At 41.5% G+C, this 14,499-nt stretch overlaps 1 protein-coding gene across 1 annotated transcript in view; it reads left to right on the forward strand.

The window, feature by feature from the left end:
* The window catches only part of RADX (RPA1 related single stranded DNA binding protein, X-linked), a 32,123-nt gene that overhangs the window by 11,073 nt on the left and 6,551 nt on the right, over positions 1-14,499 (forward strand). The window contains exons 7-12 of the mRNA XM_059732861.1: positions 136-240; positions 726-905; positions 1,506-1,657; positions 2,387-2,583; positions 3,817-3,885; positions 7,900-7,979. Of these exons, the coding sequence (XP_059588844.1) occupies positions 136-240; positions 726-905; positions 1,506-1,657; positions 2,387-2,583; positions 3,817-3,885; positions 7,900-7,979 (783 nt within the window). The remainder of the gene's footprint in view (positions 1-135; positions 241-725; positions 906-1,505; positions 1,658-2,386; positions 2,584-3,816; positions 3,886-7,899; positions 7,980-14,499) is intronic.

Raw genomic sequence — 14,499 nt, forward strand, 5'->3', positions numbered from 1 at the left:
GCATATATTTCAGGGTTTGTAGAACCTGGGAGCTAAGCTATCTTTGTTTTTAGTATCCACTTTGATATGAGAAAACTTTGAAACTGCAATACTGTTAATGATATATTATTACCAACTGAATTTATTTCTCTCTAGTGATGTACTTGGTGTGTACACAGATGAGAGTGGTACGAAACATCACTGAACATCCTTTACCCATTTACCTTACAACATCGAATGAGAGTCAGATATTCGCTACAGGTAAATGCATTTGTTTTAAACAAATAAATTTGTATATGGTTATACATCTACCATTTTGGAAAATGAGATCCTGGAGCTGTTATATATCTCTGTGAGTTTTATTGATACAGAAGAACAGCAGTCTGCTTTTATAGCAAATTCAGCTATTACGCTGTTGCATACCTTGTCATGCTCCTTCCATTTTACTGAAAAGCAATTTTAAAAATCCTCTGGAGTCTGTCCCTGGTTGGATACAGTTAAGTTTTCTGTTTCTTAAAAAAAAATTAGTTTTCTCCCCATGCCCTAATGTATCCAAGTCTTATTGGATTGATTAAAACCTGGGACCAGTCAAGTTTCAGCAGTTACAGGGAAGTAGTTAGATTTCCTCTCTGAGACACATGCAGAAAAAGAAAAGAAAAGATTGATTTTTTTTCTGTAGATAGAAGCCAATTGAAGTGACCTGGTTAATTCTTTTATTTTAATTCCTAAATCTCTTGTTTTAATAGGGTGGCACAAAGGTCAACCATATACCAAGGATACCAAAGTGAAAAGCTTTATTAGGTGGATTAACACTCAAAACGAAGATGATCATATGAAGAAAACTGTCATTGGTGGATATTACCCTTTTCCACCATTGCCAAATACCTTTCTGGAATACTGTCAAAACAACAGAAGTATAAATAAAGGTATAAACACTCCCTATATGTGCATGCCCACTTTCTTTTGGATCCTCCTTCTAGAGCATTTAGTCAGGAAATGCATTATGTTAATTGTTACACAAATGCATCTTAAAAATTGATTCCATAGCTGCTATTGATAGACCAGACCTTCTACTGATGTAAATTGTTATAGATATGTTAACTACAGTGGATCTATAACGGTTCACACTGATTGTGAATCTGTCCTTATGAGTTTGCACTGTAGATGTTCTGTTCTACTCCATCTTCAAACTCAAAAAACTCATCATACTGAAGAACATAAAGTGCAATGATGTTAAATAAAATTCAGCACAGCATATTAAATGGAAACTTACTTGCCTATAATTATGTATTTACTTGATATTATTTCTGAGCAGACTAAAAAGGTTTGGTCTTCAATTAGTCTGCAAATGATATGGAAGGGGAAATTCCTTCAAAGTTCAATTGTGGATCAAATTGACATTTTAAGTTTAGCAACAATATCTTTTCAATGTTCTTGTATGTGTCCAGCATTCATACGTTTTGGTGGGACTGTATTTCTTTAAAAATGTTAAGTTTGTGGGAATTGCTTTTTTTCATTTGAATCAGTCTTGAAAACCATAAGTGAAATGGAGAGGGAGCTTGAAGACTTGCACTACAGGGAGCACAGGCGCATCGCTATTCAGGGAATAATTAGTGTTATAAGATATGTCAGCTGTAGCAGTGCAGCTCAAGATGCCTCAGGAGTGGAACCAGTTCAGGTACAGTGCTTGATAATTAAGGGTATAACACTTAAGACGTTATGATCATAATTACAATTGAGATCTTTTGCATTTACATTCAGAAGCATATACATTGTCTTTGATTAACTTAATTTATGAATCTGAGAGCAAAGAAGTTTTAATTTTGAAAGTCATAGTTTAAAACTTGTACAACTTAAGTTTAGTGGTTTCCTGTGAGACTTTTCTGACAGTCCTCCATCAAATTGCTTTATGTAAGTGTTCTGAAGTTAAATTAATTGATCAAATAGCTTAATTAAAGTAAATTGGGGACTGAGAAAACTATTTTTAATATATGCTGCCACTTTCAAGACAGAATTGTTTTTTAAAAACCTTGATTAGCCAGGCAAAGTAAATCTCATAGCTAGTATGATTGTGGTAAAAGATTGAGACCTGGGTGTCTTTAAAAGTTACTGCAGGGGAAAGTATCTGAGGAACCACTTGTTATCTTTTTTCCCATTTGAAGACAAAATTGCTGACCCCTGAACTAAAGCTATGTTTTCAGGCAATGTCAAAAATACCTGCAACCTTAACTTGTAAGGTGTTGGCGTGCCAGAGCCAGGTGGCAGAGGGGCCCAATCCTTGTTGTGGCAGAACAGCCCTGGCTTTTCCCAAGGCATGCATGCCAAGCAAAATTCTTTTGTGTGCTACACACTGTCACTTATGCCAGGGGTTACTATTTTATGCTTTAATTGCTATTTTTTGTCCCAGCCACCATCTAAGACTACTGTAAAGGATTCTAAGATGTCCGTAGAGGATCGTGTTAACAAGGGGAAAGACAGAAAATGTGAAGACAAAGAAGATCCCAATTCACGGTGTGCTCCCCTTGAACAGCATCACCATGCAACTGTGTTAACCAGAAAGAGTCCAGTCAAGAGAAAGATCATGCATTGTCTAGAGGTTGAACAGTAAGCCTTTTGCATAAACTGCAGTTATATTTGTTTCATTTCAGTTCCCTACAGTTATATAGGACAGGTTTTAAAAAGAAGCCCCTAATGAGTTAGTAGGACAGTTCCCATTGGAAGGTAGTTGACTGAAACTATCCGCAACCCAGTTGAAAGATGGATAATCCTTATTCAGAATAGACCTGGTCTTGCTGACAGACAGGAAATCAGTGGAAACAGAATTGAAGCCAAAAGCCTCTGAGAAGGATTTTCAGAAGTAGATACGGAGGTGCAAACCCTCCCTTGTAGTACTTGGCAGCTACTATTCAGGTGACAGTGGTCTGACTGAAGTGCTCTCATCTTACCAGTGATGATGCTGTTCTGCTATCAGAATCTGGCAAATTTTGAAATTAAAAAAGCTAACTCTCTAGTAGTGTGTTCTACAATGATTAGTTGAAGAGTTAATATTGCTACAATAGTAAAGAATACAGCTTTTTCCAAAAATGTAAGGTAGAACTAATATTTTCGCAACCGTCTCTATTTACTTTAGACACACAGATGATTTTCCTTTCTCTTTTTTCTGGCTAAAATGTTCATAATAGAAACTGCTACTTGTAATTGTGTTTTGCTTCCAGAATAACAAGAGAATGAGAGTCACATGGTAACCTCATGAGGAAGAAAATGCATAGTGCTTTTGTTTTGCTTGCAATGTATTGGCAGTTGTGAAAGTTGAGTATGCATATACAGATGTGTATATAAGAGTGAAAGACTGAGGTCACATTCTACTTTCATTTAAATTTGTGCACTCTTATTAGTCGTGAGAGTAAAACATATGCTTATCACAAAAAAATTCCATGGAGGGGCCTTCTTAAGGTTGTCACGACAAGCCACATTTCCTTTAGAACAGGCCTATATCTAGTCGGTATTGCAAAATCATGCTAGATACTGAGATATGGAACTCTAGCGGGCCATATTTTGGAGTAGACTTTTCATGCTGAAAAAGACATCTTTCTCCTTTTCAATATCTGGAGTTGATGCTGTTCAGAACTTTTCAAAAGAAAAGAAGGAAAGATACAAATGATATTGGATGAAAAGCCACGTGCAAAATACATTTTAGGAAAATATCAAACTTGTTTTTACTAATGTTAGTAGCAAATTCAGAGCCTTTTTCTCTTTATGCTTTTTTTGTAGATATCTCTCTCCATATAGAGTTTTCTTAAACTGGAACTAAAAAAATTTTTACTCCTTAATTTTAAGGAAAAGGGACCTTGCTGTTCCTGTGTCTTCATGCCCATATTTCACAAGATCTGCAAGGAAAAAAGGCTGGTAAGTAATATGGACTTAATTCATTTAGGCATCTGCGTTGTAAAGCATTCAGATAACAACAGTGAGCAGTTAGGAATTCGACTAGCTCAGCTTCTTTTCATTACAGAAGTGTGGCCGGAAGCAATGTTAATAGTGGCTTAACATTAGACCAAGGGGTGTGAAACTGGCTGTTGGAAGGTCAGATACTCTATTGGTCCATTGAGCTGCATTCGACCCCAAGCAATATTTTCTGTGTTACTTGCTGATTTTTTTTTTTTTTTTTTTTAAGTTGGCCCATTTTTAATTTGCCGGGCAGGTTGGAACATGAGTTCTATGGCTGCGTGCAAACATTTTTCATTTTCATTTAAAAAATGAAACTTTTCGTTGTTCTCTGCAAAAAAGAATAGAAACCAAAAAAGCAATTAAGATATTGCAGTTTTACATTCCACATGGTGTTTTTTTATCTGCAAAATTAAAAGGCTAAATTTCCAGCTGCTCAGTTAGCACCATTTAAATCAGAATCCTAGTCACAGCACCCAAAATTAGATCAGGATGAAACCACTTTTAAAACTTGGCCAGCAAAAGGTGATGGTGTTATATTTTAATTGTAGGTATTTTTTAATTTAACCTTCTTTAGAGCCCCAGAGGTGGGCTTTGTCCTTTACACAGCCAATAAAGTCAATCTTTTATAGGAGTTATTAATATGGATTGTTTGGCTAAATGACAAATATGGAGAGCTAAAGCAAGGGAGAAAGGAATAAATGTCTCTAGTGGCTGGGTTATAGTGGGTGTGTCTACACATTCATAAAAGCACCATAATTACGGAGCATCAAGTTTAGTACCTGTAGCAACAGGTAGAGGTGCACCGATACATCAGTCCAATATTGGGTGGGCACCAATATAAAGAAAATTGACTGTATTGGAAACTGGCCTGACATGGCTGATAAATGCTGTGTGCATGTGTGCAGCTGCAGCACGGCACATAGATAGCGAGGAGCACAGCCCAGCTTGGAGAGTTGTACGCAGGTAGTAAGTCTGTTGTGGTGGAAGGGGAGGAGGGGTGGGAAGGGGCATGAGGGAGCAAATTAAGGCACTTGCAGTGAGGTGTCTCTAGTGGGTTATGGAATAGAGAAAATCCCACACAATTTACTGATTCGTTTTGATGCACTGGCTGGGGGAGTAGTTAGCTGATTGCACGATTTCACAATGATTACACACTTAATTTATACAACACAATTTTATTTTAAAATTCTTTGCTACGTATATAACACTGCTTAGCTTTAAGAAACACCACAAACATTAAGAACACAATAACTACATATATTAGCTCCAAATGCACTTCCTTCCCAAACAATGCTATAAGAATTAGTGTTACAAAAACAACTACAATTGCAACTAAAAGTTAAATTTGAATCGATACTATTATTTTTTATAATATACTTACAATCCTAGAATTCCGAGAAGCCAAATACCAAAATATGGTTTCATTCCTCAGTAGTACAATTTAATGGGTTGGCCTCAGTAATACGGTTCAATGGGCTCGCCTCAGCAATACAATTCAATAGGCTGGCCTCAGCAGTGATGGGACTAAGTCCTCTTCCTTCAGTCCCTTTCGGGCGCTCTGCAGCTTCAGCGTGAACTAAGAGATTCGTGTTCACGGAGACGTTGGTTCAGGTGATCAATCTGATCCGGCCTACACTTGCGATTCTTCCCTCGTAGTTCTGCAAGTGAAGTCACCTCCAAATTGGGACAGTAAGTTACAGTTTTTATTGAGTGGGCTGCCGTCAATGGGCTCCTCCTACTCAAACCTGTCATTACCCCGAAATTTGGGCTCAGATCTTACTCAACAGATTCTTTTGCTTAGTAATTAGTTTTTTTTGTTAATCATCTTAAATTACTTTTGGGAAACTTCCATATCACTGTAAGTGACCTTTTCTTACCAATCTGGTCAAAAGGCTCTAGGGTTTGATCTCTCGGAACTCAGGATATTTGCTCTTTTTGTAAAAGACTTCTAAAGATAAAATTCAAATTAAGACTTTAAACAAAGTCAGGACCCTTTGCATGTAGTCCAAAAACAATGACTTAAATAAGGAGATAAATCTTATCTTCTTCCTGAAACTGGCTAATGGGCAACCTTTACAAACATTCTAACTATTTCATTCAATATGACATGAGGGAGGGTGTGGGGCTGGAGCAGGCACTGCCCAGGTGGGGCGGGCGCAGGACAGAGCCACGGCTTGTCCAGGGGATGTGGAGGGGGGCGGGCTTCTGCCACTGTGCACACCCTGGGAGGGCATGGGGGACATGTGTCCCCTGGATCTGTGTGTGGCAGGGTAGGTTACTGCTGCAGGCTGTGGCTGAGGCTGTGCAGACCTCTTCCTGGTGGGGGCTGGGCCAGGCTGCACTCAGGGAGGGGCAGGCACTGGGAGGAGGGCTGGGGGGGTGCTATGGTGAATTTTGAGCCCCCATAGGCCCCCTCCCAGTGCCACTGCTGCCCGCCCTATGCTGAGTGCAGTCTGGCCCAAGCCCACAGCAGCAGCCTGCCCTGCCCCAAACAAATCTGGGGGCACACACCACCCATGCCCTCCCTGGGGTGTGTGCAACAGTGGGAATTGCCCCCGCCCCCTCTTGCCCCCCAGACAAGCCATGGCTCTGTCCTACATCTGCCCCACCCCACCGCAGCGGGGCAGCCCTTGCCCCTGCCCCTGCCTCAGCCCCACTTTCTCCTTTATTGCAGGGGCCTGGATCTGCCTCCCTCCATGCCCCTTCCCTTCCTCCTCCCCTTCCACCACAACAGACTTACCAGCCGAACACTGCTCTTCAAGCCATCAGGGTGCATATTGGAAATCGGATTGGTATTGGCCGATATGCCTCCTTATAAATTGGCTATTGATATCAGCCCCCCGAAATCTCTAACAGTGCACCCCTAATGACACGTATTAACAATGTACCATAATTGGTGCTACTGCACATTAGTGCAGATGAACACTTTTTATGTGACGCTGATGCACAGTAGAGTAATTCTACTGCACATTAGTGCATTAGCAGGGTTTTTGCCAGCTGTGCTAACGTGCAGTAGAATTACTGTGCTACAACATTAGCATTTTGTGTAGACACACGCTGTATGTACCATTTTAGTTCCCTTGGAATTTTGCAGGGGTAAGAGAGGATAACTGACCAAAGGGAGTAAAATGTTGGTTGCTGGAGAACTAGTTCATTTCACTGAAAATTAAAATATAATGAAATCCAGTGTATTTCACTCAACTGTCGCAGCAGGATAACATGTAAAATCATTTGAAACCTCTTCTTTGCCACTTTAGGTTTTGGATGATGGTCTAGCACCATGAGTTCATTACTGCTTTGTGTCTTCAGTTGCTGAAGTGTGATAATATCACAGTACAACAGCACACTCTGTAGCCTTTTTAGAACTAGTATAGAAACCTGTTTCAAGTCTGTGACGTTTGGCTTTGCGCAATGCTTGACTATCAGGGCCATCCCTAGTGGGGGGCGAATCAGGGCGGTCGCCTTGGGCCCCATGCTTTGGGGGGCCTCATGGAGCCGGCTGCAGTGACTCCGTGGTGCTGCCGGCTTTACGTCCGGGTGCTCGGCACCCTGCCGCTGAATCTGCTGCTGGCTTCCTTGCGTCCAGGGGTGGGGCCCTGCACAGGCTGATTTGCCTGGGCCCTGCACCCTGCTCGAGTCATCTCTGTTGACCATGTCACACATGCCACTTCCACAAGTGACCAGTAGAGGGCAAATTTTCACAGATGCTTCCTGTCTTGTGTGCTTTGACAAAGTTGTTCTTAGCAAAATAATGTTACTTTTCTCAAATTTGATTTAATAGTTTATGATGGGAAGGTGATCAGTAACTCTTCTTTCTGTGAGTTGATCCAGTTTATCATAAAGACCTTTTCAAGGTCTGAACTCTGGTAATTATTGGAATTTGAGTAATTTATAACATGGTAACAAAAATAACTTACTAATTTTAGCTGAATCCTGCAAACCTCAGGTTTTACTATAATTTTATTTTTACAGCTTAGACGAATTTCACCAAGAAGATTCTTTGTATGAAAACGTTAGACTGGCTGTGCCGGATGCTTCAGAGTCCTGTACTGGTATGTCTCTAAATATTTGATTAAACTTCGATCCATTTTAGTACCATATCATTTGCAAGTCACTTAGTATTTGTTTATACTAGTGCTAAATGACTGCATGGTAACAACTATGCAGTCAGTTTCTTGTGTAGATGAGGCCTGTTTCTTAATCTTGCTGCTCTATTGACCCAAATATACTGGTATTCTCTTTGGCCCTACAGAACAGCAGTCTTTAAAAGTCAAAGACAAATGCAGAATGGGTGGGCCAGGATGTAACCTATCAGTGAGTCATCAGTATGGGGATAGTATTCTTTGGTTTGGGTTTTAGTTTTAAATTAAATAGCCCAGATTTTCTTCCTCCATGTTTGAAAAGTAAACCCTGAATATTTTTCTTAAACTAAAACCACTACTGGGCTAGGATAGATTTAATTTCTCAGTTGACTGTTACTACACATTGCTTGGCCCAACTTCTAATTCACTTGAATATTTTGGTTTATATTCTTCTGGCTATTTCTCTGACTGAGTGGCAGAATTTCATCTGTAATCTGTCCGATTCTGATGTCTATCTTGGAGGCTAATACCCCTTAATTTTCTTTCTCCTTCCTAAGTCAGATGTCTCTCTTTGCATTTTGCTCTTCATTTCTCTTAATGTATTGTATATATATTGTTCATGTGCTTTTTTTTGTGGTGTATTGATTATTGCCTTACTGATTTTACTTTACATCTTTGCACTTTTCCAAGAGCCTTTAATAGATTAAAATTCTAAATGCCAATCAAACTCTTACAAACTAATATAAAACAAAAACCTGTAAACTGACAAAGTAAAATTCCGTTTAGTGTAAAATAAGAATGGCATCTTCTATTGCATTAAGGTCTGTTCTCACATACTGAAGAAACTTAGCTCTTAAGGAAGCTTGAAAAATCCTAAAATATTTTATTCAATCCCTTTCTATTCTCTTTTAAACTTGAGAGCTGTACTTTTCTCAGCATTGTCTCTTTTAACCAGAAACTTGGGTAGTCATAGATGTTAAGATTTTGGTGCAGCTAACCTTTCCAGGATATCTTGTAGATGCCTATACAGTGAAGAAAATAATTACATAATTTCAATATTTTTTTTGTATTCAAAGCATTAGGTATGAACCCCCGCCCCCCCCCCCTTATGATAATATAGTTAGTTAGCTGGGTCAATAACAATATCACAAAAAATCTTAGCCTCATATGTTTCCTAGACCTTCACATCTACAACAGCACACCAATCCTACCATGATAATATATTAACATGACATTATCAGTACTGTAAAGGAATCTCACAGAACCTTGCTCACTTTTTATCTTAAATTGGAGAATTATAAGCTGGGAAACTCCCTTCTTGAGAGCATGGTGGCAGAAAGAGATGTTGGAGTCGTTATTGACTCCAAGATGAACATGGGCCAACAATGTGAGGTCACGGTCAGTAGGGCTAACCATATCTTGTCATGCATCCACAGATGCATCTCAAGCAGGGCCAAGGAGGTGATCCTCCCGCTCTCTGTGACACTGGTCAGGCCGCAGCTGGAGTATTGCGTCCAGTTCTGGGTGCCGCACTTCAGGAGAGATGTGGACAGCATCGAGACGGTCCAGAGGAGGGCCACCTGCATGATACAGGGACAGCAGGGCAGACCCTATGAAGAGAGGATATGGGACCTTAACCTTTTCAGCCTTCGCAAGAGAAAGCTGAGGGGGGACCTGGTGGCCGTCTATAAACTCACCGGGGGGGGACCAGCAGGGTTTGGGAGAGACCCTGTTCCCCCTAGCACCCCCCAGGGTAACAAGGAATAACGGCCACAAATTGTTAGAGAGTAGGTTTAGATTAGACATCCGAAAGCACTACTTCACAGTCAAGGGCAGCTAGGATCTGAAACCAACTTCCAAGGGAAGTGGTGATGGCTCCTACCCTGGGGGTCTTTAAGAGGAGGCTGGATGTCTACCTGGCTGGGGTCATTTGAGCCCAGTTTTCTCTCCTGCCCAGGGCAGGGGGTCGGACTTGATGAGCTACAAGGTCTCTTCCAACCCTACTTATATGAATCTGTGAATTATAATCCTGTTGTTTAGACTGTATTGACAGTCTAATGAACACCTTGCTGGGGTCGTTTGACCCCAGTACTCTTTCCTGCCATGGCAGGGGGTCGGACTTGATGATCTGCTCAGGTCCCTTTTGACCCTACAAACTATGAAACTATGATATCGGAGGAAGGGGAAGGTACAGCATGCTCTTGTGTTAAAAAAATTCTGACTTCCTTTAGAATACAGTCTTAATAGAATTTCTTTCATCAGCTCCGTAACAGATGTTATGCAAGTGGGTTAAATCAACTACTATTTTGAGTGCACTGTGTAAGTCATAAATCTCTCGATCTTTCTCTCCTTTCAGAAGTGGTTTCTTATGGCATTAACAGCTCTGCAGAGCAGGGGCTTTTAGCATGATACCACAAATTTGTTTGTAACATAATTATAATAGTTAAATGAAGGCTAATTCCAGTTTAAAGAAAAACAAATTCTGCCTTTTATATGAAATAATTGAAGCACATTAATCTTCTCTGATATGGAGCTACCAGTACTACACAGGTAGTTGTTTATAGGTATTTTTTTATTCGGTCAGAATTCTAATAGAAACATTAGTATTACATTCGTTTGGAACACTGCTAGGAGGAGATTAGTTTAAGGCCCCAAAACCTAATTAGTATTTAGCCAGTTTTAAAAACAGTCTTGCTGTTTTTCTTGGTGTGTGAAAATGTCCACCATGAAGGTTTAAAACATGCCAAATTTCTCCTATTTTTCCTTCTATTTTATGTATTTTTTTATGCAAAACAATAAAAATGATTTCTTGTAAAGCTTTAGTCCCACAAGTTGAAAAAAGAATGGAATGGATATTGTATATCCAATCTTTCAAAGAACACACAGCAGGTTTTTATTTTTCCTCCTCTTTTTTTGTGTGGATGTTAGTTGATTTAAATAACATGCGCTTGCAATTTCCTTACTGATTTTTTCATGTTGTATGCAACATACAAGTGCACTTGAGTCTGAGAGTCTTATGATGCCACTACCATGTTCCAAAGAAAATGGAGTTGTTACACAGTGAATACCTGCACTGGTGGCCATCAAAAGCCACTTTAGGGAAGGCATTTGTTCTTTAAAGTTACTTATGGTATGGACACACACAACACGTAGACCAGTTTAAGTACAGTTTAAAATGGAGAGACATACCAAGCCCATTGAACTGGTTTAAAGTTGTCTGGAATGGTTTAATAGTGTACCTGGAAAATCAGGTACTCTTTTGAATCGGTGCCCTGTAAATGGAGTACATATTACATGTGGACACCATGGGTTTTGTGACATAGCTGTGGTCCTACACTGCAACGCTCCTCACCCTCTCTGCTGTTGCAACTGGCTGCTCTGGTATATGGCCAGAACTCTACTGCCCCATTCCCCACCTCCTTTTTTTTTCCTGGCACTTTTTATCCATGGGCCCGAGCCCAAGGCCCCCTGTCACTTGCTCAGTAAAAACTCTCTTTGACATCCAACTGTGTCCTCACTCCCTATTTAATTGCAGCTCCTCATCATGACCCCTAACCCCTGGGAATCCAAAAACATAGGTTTGAGCATTCCTTTCCTCTTGCCTTCCTGAGTCCCCACAAATTAGGTGCACATACTGACATTTGATCCAGAGCAGGCAACTTTATTGAACTCATGTTTAGGAGAGAAAGGAAAGCACAAAAGTGGAAGTGTCCCAGCCCCAGGTCACCCACACTCTGGAACACCCCTAGCGTGTGGATGCAAGCACTTCTTCCCCCTACACCCCACCCTACTTCACCCATTGCAAGGCAAGCTGGACAGCTGGATTCCCAGGCTTTGTGTCATAGCCGCAGTACTTCAGCTACCTAAAAGGTGACTGATCTGCCTTTAAACACTAGGGTGTTGCATCTGTGAAAACCACCAACCAGCAACAATTGTGGGCTGTTTTCCAGTCAGTGACATTTCAGAGCTGTTCAGTTGTAACATATGTCAACATCCTTAGTAGCAGTGTCTGTCATTGCTTTACAAGCAGTTTCTCTTCCTTTTGTTTCCATTTTAATCATGCCCTCTGTCATTAGTAAGACCTTAGATGGCTTTTCTGCTTCGCCAAGGTTAGTGGATGGGGTGGAATGGGGTAGAGCTGTGTCATTTAATAAATGTAGAGAGCCAACCCGGAGATCATGTCATCAGAGCAGTGTTGCAACCTTTGCCCCCGTCTGGATAAAAGCATGTAGAAACTATAGAATTGAACACGGTGGTCTGAAACTAAATAATTTATACTGAACAAAAAGTTGGGTTATTTTTTTAAATGTGGATAGTTTTTAATCTTTTTGAAAAAGAAAAATGGCAATAGATTGAAAGATAAGTGTCCGTCTTACTCTAGTGATTATACTTTTTAGAAGGAATGGACCAGTGAAAGATGCTGACATTCTGCGCAGGTTTAAAGGTAGTTTGAAACAGGACTGTCCAACTTCTAAGTGACCGGGGACTGCACCCCATGTGGGCTGCATTAGCAGAGCCTTCCATGGTGCGAGCCATGGGCCCACTGGAGCTGCTGCTGAGCAGGTGCCCCCCACCCACACACTCTCCACTGCATGCATAGGCAACCCCTCCCCCCCCAACTGTTACGCTGGGCAGAATGGGTGGCCCCACCCTCAGCTCACTGGTCATGGGCCACCCTGCTGCGCCATGCCAGGTTTTCCCCAGCTGTTGGCTGTGCCCCACGACACCACCAGTGAGGGTGAGAGCAGGAAGCAGAAGCCAGAGAAGGGAAGGGAAGCCCAAAGAACTTGGCTGCAGCAGCATCTAGAGCTACAGAAGGAACAGCAGCCTCACGAGAGCCCAGGGCCTACAGATTAACCCCTCATGGGACACATGCAGCCCCTGGGCTGCCATTTGAACAGCTCTGACTTGGAACATAACTGTGAAACCAAAATGAATTATCTAACAAAATGGTGTTGGGACAGGTATTTTTGAGCATGAAGGCTGAGGATCAAATTAACTGTTAAAACCTTACTCAAGAATATAACATCTGCTGCATACTATAAAAAATTATACTGAAGTTTTTAAAAAGCATTCCATGCACTAAATAAATCCAAAACATAGTTTATTTTAGTTGAGTGGAAGATTGTACAGTGATATTCACAATACCATTTGATGGTACAGACTGGATAAATACCTATGCAACAGACTCACCTAGGACAGCAGGGCTTCAAATACTTGCTTTGTTTTGGTTGGTAGTTTTTGTGGCGGCCCTGTAGGGGGAGCTTCTGCATTGAGCCTCCCACCTAACTACTCCCGTCCACCTACCGGACTCCGCGTGACTCCCCAGGAGCGCCTAAGCCCTTGCAGACCCCCTTTCAAGCCCCACCGCAGAGTCCGGGGGTAACCTGCTGCCACCACCCCGAGAGGGGACCTTCTAGGTTCTGTGTCCTCAGGGAAACACAGGCCTAATAGTCCTACAGGTACTTGACCCAATACAAGAACTTGGGGCTCCTCTCCAAGTCGGGGGCCAAAAAGGATAGTCTCCCTTAGTCTGCAGACCTAAGGGGCCTCCTAGGCATAATTAAACCCGCCCCTCAGTAAGTCTCCAACACCAGTCACAAAGGAGAACTTTATTGGTTACAAAGGGTAGGGTTAGAATAGGGTAAGAGGTAGAGCACTATCAAGGGATTACCATTAGGCAAAACAGTCTGGCTGAGGTAGCCGTTTGATAGCAAATGCATCACTGTGAGCTGACTAGCTCTCTAGAAATACTTAAAAGTATCATCCAGAAGATGGTAGAGATCTGGCTCAGAGATTTCCAGAGAGAGAGCGTTTCATTTGGATCACACTCTCTCCCTGTGTCCTGATGCTTGTCCCATGCTAGTAAAATCGCTTTTCTCCCTTTTTCTTGGACCAGGCCCTTGTATAGCCTTTCTGACCTCAGCAGCCCAGTCCAATAGAAGCCAGCAGTGTTGGCAACTAGCCAACCAATTTAAAAAGCATTACTGGTTACCTGGGCAGATGCACAAGGGCTTTTCCCTCCCACTCAGGTGACCAGAGGGACCACACCCTCGGCACCAGGCTTTTGTCACGTAGGCAGGGAGGGAAATCCCCCCTCCCTTAGGAATTCGACCCCAGTGTCCCAAGCTGACGGGGACAGGTTTCTGGAGGGAGACATAGACGGTGGCATTTCTGCCACAGTTTTCAAGTTTTATTATTGCTGCAGTTGTTTTTTTGGTGCTGTGGGTCTTTGAGACGTGGATTTCAACTTCTTATTATTCAAATAGCCAGTGGCTGTTGCTTTTACTGTCCTGCCCTAATTTCACATGAGTTTCTGTTCATTTAAATATGAGTGTACACATACGACATGCGAATTACAGCCCCAAGGTACTGAGATAGAAGTAAAGAGAAGGAATGAATGACGTTTAGAGTGGGAAAAGCTTTTTAAACCCAATTCATACCCTAGCAGGTTTTATGCCATAAAATTTTGTTAATGAAATCTTCGCTC

This window comes from Alligator mississippiensis, chromosome 8 (assembly GCF_030867095.1).
Source record: "Alligator mississippiensis isolate rAllMis1 chromosome 8, rAllMis1, whole genome shotgun sequence".
Taxonomy (NCBI): domain Eukaryota; kingdom Metazoa; phylum Chordata; order Crocodylia; family Alligatoridae; genus Alligator; species Alligator mississippiensis.